The sequence below is a fragment of the Panicum virgatum genome, chromosome 4N, assembly GCF_016808335.1.
Source record: "Panicum virgatum strain AP13 chromosome 4N, P.virgatum_v5, whole genome shotgun sequence".
Taxonomy (NCBI): Eukaryota; Viridiplantae; Streptophyta; class Magnoliopsida; order Poales; family Poaceae; genus Panicum; species Panicum virgatum.
The window spans coordinates 2,623,508-2,642,279 of record NC_053148.1 but is presented as its reverse complement, the minus strand read 5'-3'; the positions used below and the strand labels follow the sequence as shown (position 1 = coordinate 2,642,279).

General features: G+C 46.7%; 1 protein-coding gene across 7 annotated transcripts; it reads left to right on the top strand.

Moving 5' to 3' along the window:
• Positions 1-3,258: 3,258 nt before the first annotated feature.
• LOC120669767 (pentatricopeptide repeat-containing protein At5g50280, chloroplastic-like) lies at positions 3,259-16,588 on the top strand. 7 transcript variants are annotated; one of them, XR_005672798.1, is made up of 4 exons: positions 3,259-4,576; positions 5,228-5,306; positions 5,378-5,469; positions 5,588-5,736. XR_005672798.1 is itself a non-coding variant. In XM_039949614.1 (2 exons), the coding sequence occupies exons 1-2, from the start codon at positions 3,681-3,683 to the stop codon at positions 6,903-6,905; spliced, it is 2,214 nt and encodes a 737-aa protein (XP_039805548.1). In that variant the 5' UTR covers positions 3,273-3,680; the 3' UTR covers positions 6,906-7,106. The 7 variants fall into 7 exon arrangements, 1 of the variants encoding a protein (XP_039805548.1); XR_005672796.1 differs by lacking the exons at positions 5,228-5,306; positions 5,378-5,469 and adding exons at positions 15,733-15,810; positions 16,080-16,588 and having other exon boundaries at positions 3,273-4,576; positions 5,588-7,101; XR_005672794.1 differs by lacking the exons at positions 5,228-5,306; positions 5,378-5,469 and adding exons at positions 15,733-15,810; positions 16,072-16,588 and having other exon boundaries at positions 3,273-4,576; positions 5,588-7,101.
• The last annotated feature ends 2,184 nt before the right edge of the window (positions 16,589-18,772 follow it).

Here is an 18,772-nt window from a genome sequence, read left to right as displayed (position 1 = left end):
GTACGGTTGCCACATTTTTCTGAATCTATTATAGGCTTTAATCAGCGTTATTCATTCAGTTGTGACTTTCTCAATCTCCAAAATTTACTGACTTAGTCTTTCGAATATGCTTAGGATTGCGGACGTGTATATAGGAGTGAGTGTGCGTGTGAGTACCTAAGCATCTGCGTTCGGGAAAAAATCTGCCGACCGTTGAACTAAAACAATGGCGCAGGGCGCAGGATCCTAAAAATCCAGAACGCCGGTGGCAGAAACCCAAGACAGGATCTCTCGCGCTCTCGCAAAATGAACTTCGACTTTCATGGGACAAGCGTTGCCAAGGCACATGCCATGTCAAAGGTTCACAGCAACAGCCTGAGGGCTTGATGAGATGATAAATTGAGAAAACGGCTGGACTGGGCAATGTCTTTCTCCAGGCACGTGCCATGTCAGACGGCTCGAAGCAAGCCATTAGCTAGTGGCCTCCATGATCGTGTTTGCTTCCCCGCCACAGCTGCTTGCCTCAAGTTCGGCTCGCCACCAGCAGATGGCAGTTGTTTGGTTCAAAGCTTGAAGGTGGCCGCCACAGCATTTCCCCGTTATAAAATACGCCACGGCCGCGGCGCCAATTTCGACCGCCACACTCGCCACAGAATGTGTGGATGTGATCCAAACATCCCTTACTTGCTGACTGTTGTTCACAAAGTTCAGACAACCATCATTCATGGTTCAGAGTTCAGAAGCTCATCAAATGTACAGTGTTTCTTCTGACGGCACGGTGGAGTTTCGTTCCCTGGCAGCTCCAACTGTCGGTGGCAGACGACACTGGCATGTGCGAGATACTGGAAGGATGAAGAGAAACCACAGTGAGAACTGAGAGAGAGGTCGAAGATGCAAGCACAGTATGACTTTGTCGTATGAAGTATCTATCCACTGCCATCTTCCTTGACTCCTTGAGCCTCCAGATCAATAGATCGTGAATCAGAGAATTGTTGCCATCTATATAGCAAGAAGTGAAGTGCCCTGGTGATGACACACACAGGACATCCTTCCACTGATCAATGTGCAAGCAAGGCACCTTTCCTTGAGTCTTAAGCGACAAAGGAGTATGCCTTCCTTTTCCAGCTCGCCATGCATGTCTGTAACCATTCTTTGTTTGTTTTTTTGAAGGACAGTGACCATTCTTTGTGGTTGTGGAGGAGTAGAAGTGTAGAACGTACTGCATACGTCTCTAGAGTAGATCCCAGCTCTTCTTTTTTTTTTTTTGGAAAATAATCCCAGCTCTTCCTTGTATGTGGGTTCTTACCCACAGCCAGCCACTTGCGACAGCTTTCCCATTTTTTCTTGCACCGTCTAAGAGGGCGTTTAGTTCCAAAAAAAAATTTGCGTAGTAATTGTCATATCGAATTTTTAGACACATGCATGAGTATTAAATGTAATTGAAAAAATAATTAATTATATAGTCTAATTGATTCATACGAGATGAATCTAATGACGTTAATTAATCCATGATTGAACACTAACTTTCAAATAATAATGAAATGTGCTACAGTACCCAAACCTAAACTTTTTCACCAACTAAACACCCCATACTGATGACAGTGATACCCTTTGGGCTACTATTTTTTCTTGCACCGTCTAAGATACTGATGAGTGATGACAGTGATACCTTTTGGGCTACTTGCTTCATGCTTGCCCTGTTTAGTGCTGATGAAAGTCCTAAGGGTGTGTTTAGTTGATGAAAAATTTTGGGTTTTGACAATGTGCCACATTTTGTTATTACTTGACAAATAATGTCTAATCATGGACTAATTAAGCTTAAAAAATTCATCTGGTGCTAATCAGTTAGACTGTAAAATTAGTTATTTTTTTCAACTGCATTTAATGCTTCATGCTTCATGCATATGTCCGAAGATTCGATGTGACAGATACTGTGCAATTTTTTTGAAAACTAAACAGGGCCTAAACCGAAAATAATCACTAGAGTGCATATATGAGGCGCTGAAAAGCAAGGCATGCTTCTGTTTTTTTAGTAAATTGCACTCACCCTACAACAACTTGATAGGTGGGTGCAAATTGGTCCAACAACTTGTAAAATGCTCAATTTAGTACAATAACTTAACAACTGGGTGCAGATTGATCCAATAACTTAGAAAATACTTAATTTAGAGTAATAACTTGGTAAATTGGTGCATTCACAGTGCAACCTTACACGACAATATGTTTGCTAACATCAGGTCATAATAAAAAAGTAAACAATATATTTATGTGAGAATGTATTATTTGACCATAAGTTTTCATGTAGCCTTGGACGCCATTAATTTTATTCTCAAAATAAATTAATTATGGTTTTATTAAAAAATAATATATTATTCAACCACCGTTACAACAACAACATGTTAAACACAGTAAATGAATGTCAATAATTTTTAAATTTAATAAATGGAAATTATTGATGGTGTAATTCTAAATTTTTTTATTAGTTTAAATTCAATCAAATTTTAGAATTACACTATTAGCATAACTGAAACACTGAAGTTGATAAGAGAGACCCTAAAACCTTAGGTTTCTCCTACGCTTCTGCGCTCATGTATTCAACTATGCTCTTTGTTTGTTTCTGTTTATTATTTGATTTAGCTTATTTTCCATTCTAATGAATATAGGAGGCTTTAAGAATATATGTACCAAGCTCAAAAAAGATATCAATAGTTTGTATCAATATATTGATTTTTTAGCTTAACAATGCATATAATCAAACATATCAAAAACAGTGAGGGTGATTTTTTTTTCAAAATTGAATATCAAATTAAATAGTTTTAATCAAAATTAAATCACTATACAAAAATAATTATGTAAAGACATAATATTAATTTCTAAACACTGAGGGTTCTTATCTTGGCCAAATACATTGCCATGCAGGTGCAACATAAAAATCAATGGTCCAATAATACTTAATAATTTGTCCTAACGTGAATATACTCTTTATCGAGACCTTGCGTTAGTTACAATGGTGTGTAATGTTTGGACTGTGAATGCACTTATTTATCAAGTTATTATATTAAATTGGACATTTTACAAGTTTTGGACCGATTTGTACTCACTAGTCAAGTTATTGTATTAAATTGAGTATTTTATAAGTTGTTGGACTAATTTGCACCCACCAGACAAGTTATTGTATAATGGGTGCAATTTACTATTTTTTTCCCTCGTTGCTGTCTAGAACCCACTCGATCAGTTTTGTCCATCCCACACCTGGATCAGCAGCCGCCCATCCATTCGATCGACGGCCCAGGTTCATCCCCTCCTCAAAATCCTATCCTCCTCCGCAATCCTCCCAGGCGCGCACGCGCAGGCGCAGCTCACCCGCCCCGCCGGCCGCCGCCGCCGGGGCGACCTTCCAGGGCCTAGAGCTCGCACCCGCCCTAGACCCTCCACCGACCTCATCCATCTCATTTTCCAACTCTGGTGAGCTTCTTCATCGCGCATTCGCCCCCGCTCTCCTTCCTCGTCTCCGGCCGCACCCGCCGCCTGCTCCCCCGTGTCTCGGAGTTGTCGTCCGAATGGCGGCGTGGCAGGAGAGGGCCTTGCGGCGCTGCCTCCTCTTGCCGTTATAACTGTTTATCCTTCCTGCGGAGCCGTTGGTGCTTCCGCGCCCGTTGTGCGTTCGCCCCTGGTCCTTTGCCAGTTGCCACTCGCCGGATATGGCGCTGCAGGCTCAGCAGCTGCCCTCCTTCTCCTTCACCCCTCCGGCTCTCCGGACCTTCCGCCCTAGCCGCCCCATCAAATATCCGCCTTCCTCCAGATGCTTCCTTCATTCCCACTCCCACTCCCAATTCCACACCCCGCGGCCGCGAAGGTACCCAGTCGCCCACCCTCCGCATCTTTTCTTGCAAGGACAGGGAAACGAAGGCGACGGCGAGGACGACGGGGAGGAGTCGGTGGAAATCTGGGGTGGACCTGCCAGCACCTTCCGAGATGATACTGATGGGGAGGGCGGCGACGCCTCGGAGGACGAAGAAGAGCTCCAAGAATCCGACGAGGATGAGAAGGAAGGCGGAGAGGGGGTGGGCGAGTGGGACCCGCCTGTCAGCCCCTTTCGAACGCAGCGCGAGGAACCGCACTACCAAGAAGAAGAGGGGGAGGAGGACGATGCAGGAGGATGCCAGTGGTTGGACCCGATCTCCTTCTTTCCAAGCCAAGAAGGGGTGAGCGGCGTTTGCAGCAGCACCAGCATGGCAACCATGGAAGCAATCCTCGCCTTCGCTAGGAGCCCGGCAGCGGTGGGGGACTCAGCATTCACCGAATTCTTGGCCAGTTACAGCCACGAGGACCTCAGCGAGGGTGCCTGCGTGGAATTGATGAGGAGGATGTCTGAAGAGGGGCTGGCATTGGGCTGTGTCCACCTGTTCCAGTGGTTGCTGGGGAAGCAGCCGGTGCCGGTGTCACCACAGGTGTGGCTGGCAGCTATTGTTGCGCTTGGGCGGTGCCAGATGGCTGATGAGGTCTTGGAGATTGTGGCAAGATTACCTCCTGAGAGGGAGTTCCGCGAGGCAGTTGTTTACAATGCCGCGATATCTGCTTTTGCCTACTGCAAGAGGTGAGCATTGTCTTGATTGGTGTCAAGGACTTATAGTGCTATTCTCTATGCATTATTCATACCAAATGCCATTCAAAATTGAATAGTTTAAGGTTTGTTAGCACATGTTCTCTGGATTTGGATAATCACTTAGATGAAGATTTGTGGGCCTAGCAGCTGACTAGTCACTACTGTTGAATGTTAGGAAAGAAAATTTTGATAGGTAATAACTAGGACTATCTCTACACTTGTTGCAGAATTTTTTCTTCCTTTTTAATTTTAATTGGTTTATATAATCAGATGCATGTGAATGGGATTCTATAGACCGTTGCATTCAAGTTTTTGAAAAAGTTTTGGAAGTGGAGGATGAATTTTTGTATCAGGTTGCAAGTTTAAGAGATGAAGAGAAACTTGCTCATGAAAATTTGGGCAGAATCTCCTGCCGGCTTGAGAAAAAAAATTTAGGTATGGTCGATGAGCTCAAAATTTAAAGATTAGTAAAGCTTGATCTGAGAAAGCATATATAAGCTAAAGGTCAGTGAAAAAAGATAATAGGTTTATAGTTTATACTTAATATAAAAACTACCTTTCTCTTGCTTGTTAAGTCCATTAAGGAGGATCAATGTTTTAGGTGTTTTGTGTATTATTTAATCAAGCCTTTCTTTTAGGAAGATTCTTGAAGCATTATGTATTAGTAATTGCTGGTGAATTTGTGCCTGATGGCTTGGAAAAATGTGATAATGAAGTCCAGGTTGGTGTTATTAGGTGATCAACAGGGTATGTAAGTCAATTCGATTTATCTCACTATTTCCATTTTTATAGAATCTGAGAAACATATATGGAATAATATAACTGGAGATAACAGACTGCGTGCAGAAACATCGTTTAGTAATTACTTTATAATGATGAGACAAGTAAGTGACTACATTTGTAACTAATGATGAATAGGTGTGGCAGAAAATGTGCTGCATTTCTTCTTTGAATTCGTTATTTAATGTTCAATATGATGAGCATGTTTCTACTTTTCTTCAGATATGATGGTGCCTGGAAAATTTTTGAGCTCATGGAAAAGAACAATGCCCAGCCTGATCACAGGACATCCTCAATCATGCTTAATATTATGAAGAATACTAAGGCATCTGCTAAGGATGCATGGGAGTTTTTCCAACGGATGAACAGAAAAGGAGTTAACTGGAGCTTGGATGTTGCTGCTGCTTTGGTCAATATCTTTTGTTGTCAGGGGCTCAGAAAGGAAGCTTTAATCATCCAGTCAGAAATGGAGAAGAGAGGAATTGCATCAAACACAAGCATATATAACATGTTAATGACAGCATTCTGCAAATCTAACCAAATTGAAGAAGCTGAGGGGCTCTTCGTTGAGATGAAAGAAAAAGGTTTGCAACCAACAGTAGCAACTTATAATATCCTTATGGATGCTTACAGTAGGAGATTGCAGCCAGAAGTTGTTGAGTTGTTACTTCTGGAGATGCAAGATTTGAGTATTACTCCAAATTCTGGATCATACAATTGTCTCATAAGAGCCTATGGTCGGCAAAAGAAATTGAGTGAAAAGGCTGAAGATGCTTTCTTGAGGATGAAAGCACATGGCATTAAGCCATTATCTTCTTCATACACTGCACTACTTTGTGCATATGCAGTTAATGGACTACATGAAAAAGCTCATACCATATATTTGGACATGAAAAGAGAAGGACTTAAACCTACGTTAGAAACATATACAGCTTTAATTGACACTCTTAGGAGAGCTGGTGACACAGAGAATCTAATGGAGACATGGAAAACTATGATTGATGAAAAGGTTGGCGGAACAAGAGTCATATTCCACATGATACTTGATTGTTTAGCAAAACATGGGTTGTACAAGGCAAGGGATGCTATATATGAATTTGGAAAGATTGGTTTAAAGCCTACTGTCATGACATATAACATTTTGATGAATGCTTATGGGAGAGGGGGGCAGCATTACAAATTGCCCCAACTCCTGAAAGAGATGGCTGCTCTGGAACTAAAACCAGACTCCATTACATATTGTACAATGATATATGCATATGCCCGTGTTCGTGACTTCTCGAGGGCGTTCTATTACCACAAGCAGATGGTTCGAAGTGGGCAAATACCTGATCGTAGGTCGTACAGAAAACTGTTGAATACTTTGGATGTGAAGACTGCAAGAAAGAATATAAAGGATAAGAGTGCAATACAAGGGATCATAAAAGGCAAGGCTGGCTTAAAACCTAGGAAGGAAAAGAAAGACGAGTTTTGGAAGAACAGAAGAAAGCGGTCTATGCTGAACCCAACTTATGGACACCAAAGAAAAAGATTTTTGTGAATTTATCTTCGGTGTACATTCAATTGTGTTCAAGATTTACATCCTATTTCATGGTCCCTGCATTTTCACTCTTGAAAGTTGAAATGTTAAGTTGGAGCCTGTGTTATAGATATGCATTTTCCTTTTCCGCTCTCAGCAACCTGAATCAACTTTAAAGGTTTGTCTTTGAACATGATTGGCCTTGAAAACCATTCAGGTAAATGAACTACATCGTTTTGTTATTTTATTCATGAAAAAGCTACACTTTTAAACATGATGGTTGGTTTGTGTACCACAAAAATTGTGAAATGACACACTTAAAAAGCAATAGCATTGTAACCTTATTAAATGATGAATGACATCAACTTGAACTGTTGAGTTTTTGAGGAAAATGTGAGTACTCTACCCTGCCTGTGATGAGTGAATTGTCAACCGTGTGGTGTGATCGTGCGCTTGATCTTTGGATTGCAGGTACACGGGCGTCGAGTGTCGACGGGGAGCTGCCGTGGAGGTGTTGTGGCCGATGGACCGTGCGGTGGACGGCGGTGAAGGGCAGCCGGGACCGGAGCTCGGACCGGGCGGCAGCTGTGGCGTCCACTCCTGGATCGAGGGCGCAAGCGGCGACGGAAGGCGGGTTTCTTGGTTTGCGCCACAAAACCAAGGAGGCGGACGGCGGTTGAAGACGCCGAGTCGTGGAGGTGACGGGCGTCGGTCTCGGGACTGACGGAGGCGACGGGCGTCGACGGCGTCTAGGGCCTCGCTGCGGGCGAGGAGGTGACGGGCGTCGGGCGGCGTCTAGGGCCGTCAGAAGGCCGAGGCGGGAACGGCGTCTAGGGCCACGGCGCGGAGGCGGGAATCTTCCCGCGCGTGAGGTTTTGGCGGTTTTCTTAAAACCGGCCACATACCCGGGTTTCGCGGACCCTCCAAAACCGCGGACTGGATCTTCATCAAGACGGTGGCATCGCGGAGAAGACTTCGTTTCGAAGAAAGAACCTCAGCCGTCGGATGAGATCGTGTACAGGGGGTGCTGCAGGCCAACCGGTCTGACCGGTCCCTGGCACCGGTCTGACCGGTCTGACCGGTCTCGCGGGTATAAATACCCCTTCATTTGTGTTAGGTCAAGTGCGGCTTTTGTAATCTACTCGTGGACACCTTTGTTCTCCAGGCCGCCGCCCCTGTCTCTCTCTCCCTGTTCATCTATTTAGGGTAGATTTGAATGTTGTTTGTGTGAGAACTCTTGTGGATTTGATTGGGAAAGGAGGCCCTAAACTCCTCGTGCCCTCTGGGCGGTTGGAATCAATCCATCTCCTCGTTTTGTGCCTTGTTTGATGAGATTTCGATTTCGTTTTTGGTGCACTTGATTGCGAGGAGGTTACGAGTTCTTTGCTGTGATTCCCGTGCTTCTAGCCCTGTCCTAAACCCTCTGGAATCACTAGCTCGTTCGAATTCGATTTCTTGAGTTCTAGAGAAAATCCCATTCCTTTTGATCTCCTCCATAATTCTCAAGATTCGATGATCTTTGGGACGAGATCTTTTGGGGATATGTTCACGGGGTAGGGGCAAAGCTATCCCCCAAGTTTCATCGATTTTCGTGGTCATTTGGTTGAGATTCTTCGTTTGAATCCAAGTTTTCGGGGGTTTTCTGGGTGCCACCGGTCAGACCGGTAGGCACGACCGGTCAGACCGGTCCAGCGCACCGGTCAGACCGGTCCAGGCAGATCAGTTCTGCAGTTTTCCCAATTCGCTTCCGATTTTCTTCGTGGTTTCGCTCGCTCGTTCGAGGCCTTTTGTGTTGGTTTAGCTTTTCCATAGCTATTCCAAATTTTGGCCAGAACGCTTGAGGGCTTGGGTGATTTTCGGGATATAGGCCGACGGTTTGAATTTCGGAAGAAATTTTGATCGGCTCCCATTCACCCCCCCTCTGGTCGCCGGCTTCGGTCCCACAATTGGTATCAGAGCTTGGTTGAGGTTTTCAGTATCTTAACCGGTTCGAAAACCACTCGGCGACCATGGCGAGTCTTGGTAAGATCCCGGTGTTTTCCGGCGAGGACTATGCCTACTGGAAGGTTCGCATGAGAGCCTTCTTGCAGAGCATGGGAGCCGAGGTCTGGGAGATTACCAAGAACCAGCTTTACGATGTGCTGGCTGCTCGGACCACGCATCTTCAGGTGACCCAGCACGAGGCTAACGCCAATGCCGTCAATGCCTTGTTCGCTGGCGTTTCTCGTGCGGATTTCTCACGTGTCCAGGTTCTCAGGGAGCCCACAAAATTTGGACGTGTCTTGAGAACTACCACGAGGGTACACCTCAGGTGAAGGCCAGACTGTTCGAGACTCATCGGCGTGAGTACGAGAACTTCACACATGAGCCGGGGTGAGAGCATTGACCTGATGTTCAGTCGTTTTTAGTCAATTGTGAACATGGTCAATGCGAACAGATCTGCTGGTGCCCTTGAGTACACAGAGCACGAGAAGGCCCTCAAGTTGCTTTACGCACTTGATCGCTCTGTGTGGGATCTCAAGGTGAACACCATCATTGAGTCTGCTGGCTATGAGACTCTGACGGTGAATGAGCTTTTCAGCAAGCTCAAAGCCACGGAGGTGGATAACCAGACACGAGCCAAGCTCAATGGTGCCCCTCCCTCCAAGAGCGTCGCTCTTGTGACTGGCCCAGGTGGATCGAGCTCTAACGCTAACTCTGCTCTTGGCTTTTCTCTTGCCTCTTTGCCTTCTGTTTCAGATGAGCAGCTGGAGACGCTGGGCGACGACGACTTTTGCCTCCTTATCAGCAAGTTCCAGCGCGTCTACCACAACAGGCAGAGGAAGAAGAACCCCGGGTGCTACAACTGCGGCGATCTGAACCACTACGTCGCCGATTGCCCCAAGAAGTCCGGTGGTGGCCAGAACAACTCCTTCGACTACTACCGCCACCGCGACCGTGACGAGGGAGGCTCCAACAAGGAGCGTCGGCACCACAAGCACCGCAGTCGTGACCGGGGAGGACGCTTCGACAAGGAGTCACTCAAGAAGCGCTTCCAGTACAAGGCCAAGAAGCGGGAGAAGGCTTTCCTGGCGCAGCTCAGCGACCTCGACAAGAGCTCCGACACCGACCGCTCTTCTTCACCGACCTCCGACGACGACGACAAGAAGAAGAAGAAGCGGGACAAGGAAGCCACCGGCTTCATCGGCCTTTGCTTGGCGGCCGGTCGGCGCAAGAGCTTCTGCACCATGGCAGGCGAAGCCAATGGTGCTCGTGCGTCTTCGGGTGGACACGCTACACCGACGCACTCCGGCTTTTCTCCTGGATCCAAGAGCGATTCGGAGGTAAACTCCACGATTGACCTGCTTGATACAGAGGTTAGGGAGTTGTACGCCGCTCTCGACAACCAGAAGAGGCTGCTTAAGGAAGCAGCTAGAGAGTGTAGAAAGCTTAGGGCTGAGCTGGCTTGTGCTAGAGAGAAGTCTAGTGAGGATGAGTGCGTTGGCTGCATATCTCACATGAACGATCTTGTTGCTCTCCGTGCCAAGCATGATGAGAACGTCGCGGACTTAGATGTTGCTAAGATTTCGCTTGCGGACGTGTCTCATGAGCTCGCTAAGGCCAAGCATGAACTAGAACTGGTTAAGGATGCTCCTATTGTTAGCGACGTGCTTGAATGCGAGGAGTGTCCTATCTTTAAGTCTGATCTAGCTTCATTGCAGTCTAAGTTTGCTACTGTTGTGTGCGAGCTAGAGGAAATGAAGTCTAGGCCAGTTTTGCTTGGCGCTTGTAAGCTTTGTCCCACGCTTAGGTTGGAGCTAGAGGAGAAGAACGCTTTGATCAAGTCTTTTGGAAAGACTAAAGTCATAGAGTCTATCCCACCTATTGACTGCTCTGTTTGCTCTGGTTTGATATCTGATTTGGATAATCTTGCGATAGAGAAAGCCAACCTGGAGAATGAGAATACCTATGTTAGGGCGATTATTAGTTGGGTTTATGCTAGTGAGCCGCAGTTGGGCATGATGATCAAGCAGTTCAAGCGTGGTGATGGGTTTGGGGTCGGTTACACATACACGAAGTCAGACTTTGACAGGTTGTATGGTAAGATTGGCAAGGCTCCTGGAAACACTGCTAGCACGAGCACGCAGCCTTCGCTTGTTGACCCCGTGGATGGTGTGCTTACAGAACCACCGAAAGCACCTCCACAGAAGCAGGTTTGGGTTCCAAAGCCCAATGAGCTGAGGAATTCCCTCGACACGCTCCCTGCTGCCACAGCCCAGGTTGCCCAGAAGAAGAGGGCTGCTCCTCCCCGTCCGCAAGCTAGGCCTCCACCTCCCAAGCGTGAGGTGAGGTACCACTGCGAGTTCTGTGACAGGGAAGGTCACCTGGAGGAGTTTTGCTTCAGGAGGAAGCGGGCTGTGAGGAGAGAGCAGGAGAGACGGAACGCGGACATGTACTCTGCTCGGGTGCATGGTCCTCCTCGGCGTGGTGATAGGCGAGATGCTAGGGCGCGCCGTGTAGGTGGAGGTCAGGGAGACGGTGGTGGTTACCGTGCTCCAGCGGGTGGTCGCTTTGCCGGCCGTGCTCCTGGTCGTTTTCAGTACGGCTATGGACCACAGGACCGAGGTTTTGGAGGAGGTTTTGAGGCTCCACGCTTTCCTCGCGGTGGTAATCGTCAGCCTCACAGTAGACGGGACAGGGGATACGCTTTATCTGACTTTGCTTACCCTTCCGTAGAGCAGATGGCTCGTCACTGGTTTGCTTCTCACTTTGCTAACCCCAGTGTCGAGACGTTTGCTCCTCCTTTGTCTCGATGGTGATGCAGGTTGGAGGCCTGTAGAACAAGTGCTCCATGGATCTTGGTCTTATGCAGGTTTGATCAAGACTTGATGGTTCTCCAAGGCTGATGGATAGCCCATGGTGGCTGTTGTATCCTATGTACATTTGAGTTTGTCTTTTGAATTCTTTGTACATTTTCTGCGTGTGACATGTTGTAGATTCTACATCTCTACTTGTTTTGCTTGCTAGGTCTGTGCTTTGGTGGACTAGCCACTCTATATGCTAGTTTTTGTGATTTTCATTTTGTCTTAACTCTTGCTAGCTCAGGGTGTGTGCTTTGTCTGGTCCCCTCATGCTTGTGTAGCTTTTGCTCCTTAGTTCTGGTTGCTAGCTCAATTATCTTCTTCATATAGTCTTGCTGCCTTGGTTCTTGTTGTTGAGTGCCTTTAGACTTTTCTAGGAATATCTTCTTTCTTGATATGTTCTAGAGTGTCTTTTGGTATACTTTTGCATGTAGCTTGACTAACATCTAACCGTTTGCTTGAGTATTGCTCTGGATCTTTGGTGTTTGCTATTTCCTTGTGTCCTAGCTTCTCTTGTGCTAGGTATCACTTGTTGAGGGGGAGCTCTACCTCAGGTGCCGATGATGATACGGAGTTACTGCGCCGGCTGCAGGCTCCGGCCCTTTCTGTCTCGACTACCTCAGCTCAGGAGGACGATCTAGTACCACTACTTCCACTTCGATCGTTCACCTCTACAAGAACCTGTTCGAGCAGAAAGTGGACCCGCTGAGGACGCAGGGGAGGTGACCTCGATCTTGCTATGCTCTAGGTCCAGCGGGATCTTCATCGAGGTATGTGAGCGTTCGGCTTGTACGTTTTCCTCTTAGGATGGACTGGTGGTTTTCTGATTGTTGCCTTTTCCATGGTACTCAGTTGGATTCATTGGTCTAGTCCTGTGTGTCTTTGAGCCGTTGTATTTGCTTATTTCTTCAGTTGCTTAGCTTTTAGCTTTTCTTTGTCTTTCTCTTAAGTTCTAGGTTTGGTAGTTGCATTGTGCATATGCATTGTACATATTTGCATTTTGCATTGTCTCACTTGCACTAGCATTCTTGTATACATTGCTATGATTTTCTAGCGCATGCTAGTGTGAGTTGATAAACTTGATCATGTATAGCTTGCTCCACTGTGTATATGACATCATCTGAGTTAAGCTATTTTGATTTGAAAATCTGAAAACATGATCACCCTGTCTTGGCTACTAGCATGTTAGGGCGTGTTGATATACTTTGCTATCTTATTCATGCTAGTGTGACCTTTCGTTCAGCAATTCATATTTGAAATGATCTAAATCTGATAAAATTGCTTGTACTGTTCTGGAAATGGATGGAAAAGATCCAGTTAGGATTGCTTGTCGCACTGATCGAGCTTTCGGGACGGCTCACTTTGCACTTGTGAGAACCCGGGCAAGGCTGTGCATGACTGAAACGAGTGCTTTAAGCTTCTGATTGTCTTTTGGCATAGACTTGGCCTCGTTGCTAAGTAAAGCATGATAAGCTTTCAACCCTTGGCACTTAGAATTGCTTGATATAAAAATTGATTGAAAAATGAATGTTGGCAGCTTGTTTTGGCTGTTTTGGCTCACCTGTATGAGTATGAGTAGCACTGCTTTTCATTCCCTACTTGTTAGTGCTAGATCATGGGTGATGCTTTTATTTCTCATAAACTGAACTTGCATAGCTCTAGACTGATATGATATACCTTATTGAGCTAGATGCAGGTCTTGTTTATGGATGCACACGTGCTTGTGACTAGATGTTGCTCATATCCTTGTATCCCTGAATGCTTTCACTTACACCTCCTGCATTGCATTCATTGCATAGCATCTGTTCAGGGGAAGTTTCAGCTTCAGGGGAGATTTAGGTCTTTTTAGACTTGATGTGTGCATGTGCCAACAAGGGGGAGAATTTTGAGAGAAGTGATCGAACAAGGGTGAGACTTGTTTGATTTTTTGAAAAACTTGTTGTGCACAGGGCTTTGAGATTGCATCATTTTGGGAGAGTTGCACATGTGAGAGGGAAAAGCTTTGCTTGGGGAGTTTCTGCTTTGTTCTTGGCTCCTGGTTTTCCTCGTTTTCCCTCTGCTTCTTGCATGACTACGTCGAGCGTTACCTCTGTCCTTGAGGAGTCATGTTTTGGTTTTTGATCGATTGCGTCGAGCTTTTGCCCTTGTCTTAGGGGATCGATCTTTGCTTGAGTAAGTGACTGATCTTGTCTTTCTAAGTTTTTCGTCACTTGCTTGAGTTCTTCTCTTTCGTGCTTCTTTGTTCTTCTCTTTCACTTCTCTTGGTTCGTTTGTGGTGTGTTGACAATGCACTCATCAAGGGGGAGATTGAGGAATGTGAGTACTCTACCCTGCTGTGACGAGTGAATTGTCAACCGTGCGGTGTGATCGTGCGCTTGGTCTTTGGATTGCAGGTACACGGGCGTCGAGTGTCAACGGGGAGCTGCCGTGGAGGTGCTGTGGCCGATGGACCGTGCGGTGGACGGCGGTGAAGGGCAGCCGGGACCGGAGCTCGGACCGGGCGGCAGCTGTGGCGTCCACTCCTGGATCGAGGGCGCAAGCGGCGACGGAAGGCGGGTTTCTTGGTTTGCGCCACAAAACCAAAGAGGCGGACGGCGGTTGAAGACGCCGAGTCGTGGAGGTGACGGGCGTCGGTCTCGGGACTGACGGAGGCGACGGGCGTCGACGGCGTCTAGGGCCTCGCTGCGGGCGCGGAGGTGACGGGCGTCGGGCGGCGTCTAGGGCCGTCAGAAGGCCGAGGCGGGAACGGCGTCTAGGGCCACGGCGCGGAGGCGGGAATCTTCCCGCGCGTGAGGTTTTGGCGGTTTTCTCAAAACCGGCCAAATACCCGGGTTTCGCGGACCCTCCAAAACCGCGGACTAGATCTTCATCAAGACGGTGGCATCGCGGAGAAAACTTCGTTTCGAAGAAAGAACCTCGGCCGTCGGATGAGATCGTGTACAGGGGGTGCTGCAGGCCAACCGGTCTGACCGGTCCCTGGCACCGGTCTGACCGGTCCCGCGGGTATAAATACACCTTCACTTGTGTTAGGTCAAGTGCGGCTTTTGTAATCTACTCGTGGACACCTCTGTTCTCCAGGACGCCGCCCCTGCGTCTCTCTCTGTTCATCTATTTAGGGTAGATTTGAATGTTGTTTGTGTGAGAACTCTTGTGGATTTTATTGGGAAAGGAGGCCCTAAACTCCTCGTGCCCTCTGGGCGGTTGGAATCAATCCATCTCCTCGTTTTGTGCCTTGTTTGATGAGATTTCGATTTCGTTTTTGGTGCACTTGATTGCGAGGAGGTTACGAGTTATTTGCTGTGATTCCCGTGCTTCTAGCCCTGTCCTAAACCCTCTGAAATCACTAGCTCGTTCGAATTCGATTTCTTGAGTTCTAGAGAAAACCCCATTCCTTTTGATCTCCTCCATAATTCTCAAGATTCGATGATCTTTGGGACGAGATCTTTTGGGGATATGTTCACGGGGTAGGGGTGAAGCTATCCCCCAAGTTTCATCGATTTTCGTGGTCATTTGGTTGAGATTATTCGTTTGAATCCAAGTTTTCGGGGGTTTTCTGGGTGCCACCGGTCAGACCGGTAGGCACGACTGGTCAGACCGGTCCAGTACACCGGTCAGACTGGTCCAACGCACTGGTCAGACCGGTCCAGGCAGATCAGTTCTGCAGTTTTCCCAATTCGCTTCCGATTTGCTTCGTGGTTTCGCTCGCTCGTTCGAGGTCTTTTGTGTTGGTTTAGCTTTTCCATAGCTATTCCAAACTTTGGCCAGAACGCTTGAGGGCTTGGGTGATTTTCGGGATATAGGCCGACGGTTTGAATTTCGGAAGAAATTTTGATCGGCTCCCATTCACCCCCCTCTGGTCGCCGGCTTCGGTCCCACAGTTTTGTAGTCACCTTTTGTTGTTGTTATCAATCTTATACAGTGCTATTTTTAAAAACTAATTACAAGCTCCTCTTTTCCATGTTGTTTGATATTTTAAGAATTTAAAACTGTTGCTTTTTTATCTTTAGGATTTCAAGAAGAGATGTTGCTCATAAGTTTGTCGCTCCATATTTCGCGACTCCTAAGTTTGTGACAGCTGCAACATGGTAATCATGTGTTTTTCTAAGGGTTCGTTTGGATCCTAGGAAATGAATTTGATTCTAGTAGTTAAATTATAATTCTAATTCCAAATGGAATTGAACTTGATAGCATCTGGTTCACTTCTAAGTTTGTTGTTTGGATAGTTGAATATGGAATCGAACACCATCACTACAATAAATACATATGCTTCTGAGTTGATCAAACAAAATAGTGCTCTCCCTCTCTCACAACAATAAATAGTATGTTGAACTGCCATTTGATTTTAGCTTGACAGGTTCTTATATAGAATTACGGAGAGGATGTCTCCAAATCAACGACAAGCGGAATCTACAGTCTGAATGCAATGCTGCTACCTCCTCTCATTGAAATGACAAAAGGTGCAAGTTTGCTACACAAGAATTTCAATCGTAGAACTAAAATTGTTATGCTTCAGAATTTGGAGCTAAGAGCACCAGTGCATTGGTTTCAGACTTCAGAGAACAACAGGAATACTCTAGCGTATGGTGTTTCTGATGGCTCTGCAGAGTTTCCATGACAGCTGGCGTCAGAAAGAGTTTCCTTAACAGCTCCAACTCTCAGTTATATCTGCAAAACGAAGTCAAAGAAAAACAGGTTGAGCGCAGCCTTTTTTTTTTATCCAGAAAAATGCTTCAGTAACAGCAGACATGACCAGGCAACTGTGCATTCAGTAACAAGGAAAGACAAACACTTTGATCCTTGGAGTTGAGCATTCCCTTCTGCAACAGTAATAACTCGCCAAAATATTAAATATCTCCCTTCTTAGGAGGTTTTTGTATCTTCATTAATTTTGTCCGTACCCTGTAGCAGAGATACCCACTCGTACTGCAGTAAGTCAGGACTCGCGTAGTCATCCGTAACTACGCCATAAGGGGCGGAGCAGCCGGGCCCCACGGGTCAGGCTCTTTCCTCACCGGGCCAACGGCTCCGGACCCGCTCCCCGCTCTTGGACGGGTCCGGTGACGCCACGTGTCCCTGAGGAGAGGAAACTCCGAGCCAACAGCCGAGGGCTTGGACCCCCATAGGGGTTCGGGATCTCCCCGCGTCCGTCCGGACCTCCCACGCGCGTAGAACCAGCATACTGCCGCGGCGGGGTCCGGGGACGCCACGTGTCCCGCGGGCGCGGGCGCGGGCGCGAGTCTTCCACTGGAAGACTCGCCCACCCACCGCATTCAATGCGGGTAGTTGAGGCGTGCTCTGCCGCCGCGGCACGCGGGGCAGCCTTTGTCAGGCCTCACTGTAGACAGCATATTACCGAGGTACACAGTGCAGCCGCATGCGCCGCATCCGCTCAGAGCCGTCTGCCGCATTAAATGGATACGACGGCACGACACATTTTCATCATACCGTCTACGCTGCAAGCTACACGGCCGTTCAGCTACGCTGCAGGCAACGCCGCAAGCTACACCCTGGCGCCGTTTCGACAAGACAGGGCATGGATATGCCGAACGGAGGATCTTCACGGGCAGAAGGAAATCTGGGAGTGAGATCTCCGTCTCCTGCAATGCCATAATGTCTGTACAGTATGTTGTTTTATACTACATCGCTGGGCCCACCTGTCGGGGACCCAACGACCATGTACGCGCCTCCCTTGAGATATAAAAGGGAGGTGCTCGCTGCACACTCGGGACTAAGCTCTCTCAGATCTCTCAGACTCTCTCGAGATGAATGGAACACAAGCAATACAACACACAGTGGACGTAGGGTATTACGCTCCGGCGGCCCGAACCACTCTAAACCGGCTGTGTTCATCGTGTTCTTCCACCAAGATCGAACTAACCCTAGCTAACCCCTGAGTACTCACCCTCTGGGTTTAGGCGGGTGCACTACGCCACCCGGCTGTGGGTTTGCACACCACGACAAATTTCTTCAGGCTTACATGCTTACTCTGCATAAATGAGGTCAACTGGTTTCATTCTGACAAAAAAAACCAGGGCCAATAGTAGGACATTCGGTGGTTCACCACTCTTAAAAGTATTCCAACGTGAATTGGCTTGACCTTCAGTGAACCTTTTGGGCTTTCTTTTTTCAACACAGTTCCCTCTGCAGTATTGGGTGCACATAGTGGGAAGCCATTCAGTATTTTCCGCGCTGATACTCTACTGAAGGACATTTCTTCCACCCGAAAGTGTAGATGAGCGTTGCTTCCAAAAAAAGTGTAGATGAGCAGGTCAATTCATACTGTTTATCATGTTAGCATCAGGTACACACATCTGATATACTTTAAAACTTAAAAGAGACGGGATTATAAGTGTTTAAACCTAGGTTGATTTAGACAAGTTGTTTGTTTTGGATTTCAGTGAATCACACAGAGCAACAGGTATCTGGCGCAACAGCACAAAATGAAAACTGGGGTAGTGAAGGATGCGAGCATGCAACGTAGTGCTGGAAGCTCCTGATAACACTGTCCCTATTTTTTTTTTAAAAAAACACCAGTACCTACACTTTTAAAAAAAATACATTCAAGAAATCTCTCTTGATGCACAAGGAAAAAAATTCAAGAAGCTGATTATAAAGTTCACTAAACAAACCAATATCGAAAGAATTATCAGATCAGCTGAGCTACTTATGCTTGTAACAAGCACCTCATCCTCTTTAGATGTGTGTTCAGCTGATCGCTTGAACCAGATGAGCCCTTAGCACCCATTTTAATTTCAAGATGGCAAATATGTTGTTCAGTTTTCATAATTCCTGTACAAAACAAGTAGGCACGTGCAGCAGATTGGATCACCACGGTGCTCTTCAGCTTTCACAATCCTCTCCCAGCTAATGGAAATGTTCACTAGGAAAAGCTGAAACTGAAGAAATATGCTGGGCATAAAATTAAGAGCTCAAAAGGCAAGCCATGCTTCTCGTGATGATCACCTGAATAACCATAGCTGTACCGCCACAGCAGATCACCTTAGGAACTGAAGGACTACTAATTTCCAAAAGAAACTCAGTGGAGGG

Bases quoted from the DNA above. Each gene is read 5' to 3' on its own strand.
- LOC120669767 (XM_039949614.1), top strand. From the start codon at position 3,681: ATGGCGCTGCAGGCTCAGCAGCTGCCCTCCTTCTCCTTCACCCCTCCG. The intron at 4,577-5,587 runs GTGAGCATTGTC...ACTTTTCTTCAG, and splicing joins GCTTTTGCCTACTGCAAGAG to ATATGATGGTGCCTGGAAAA.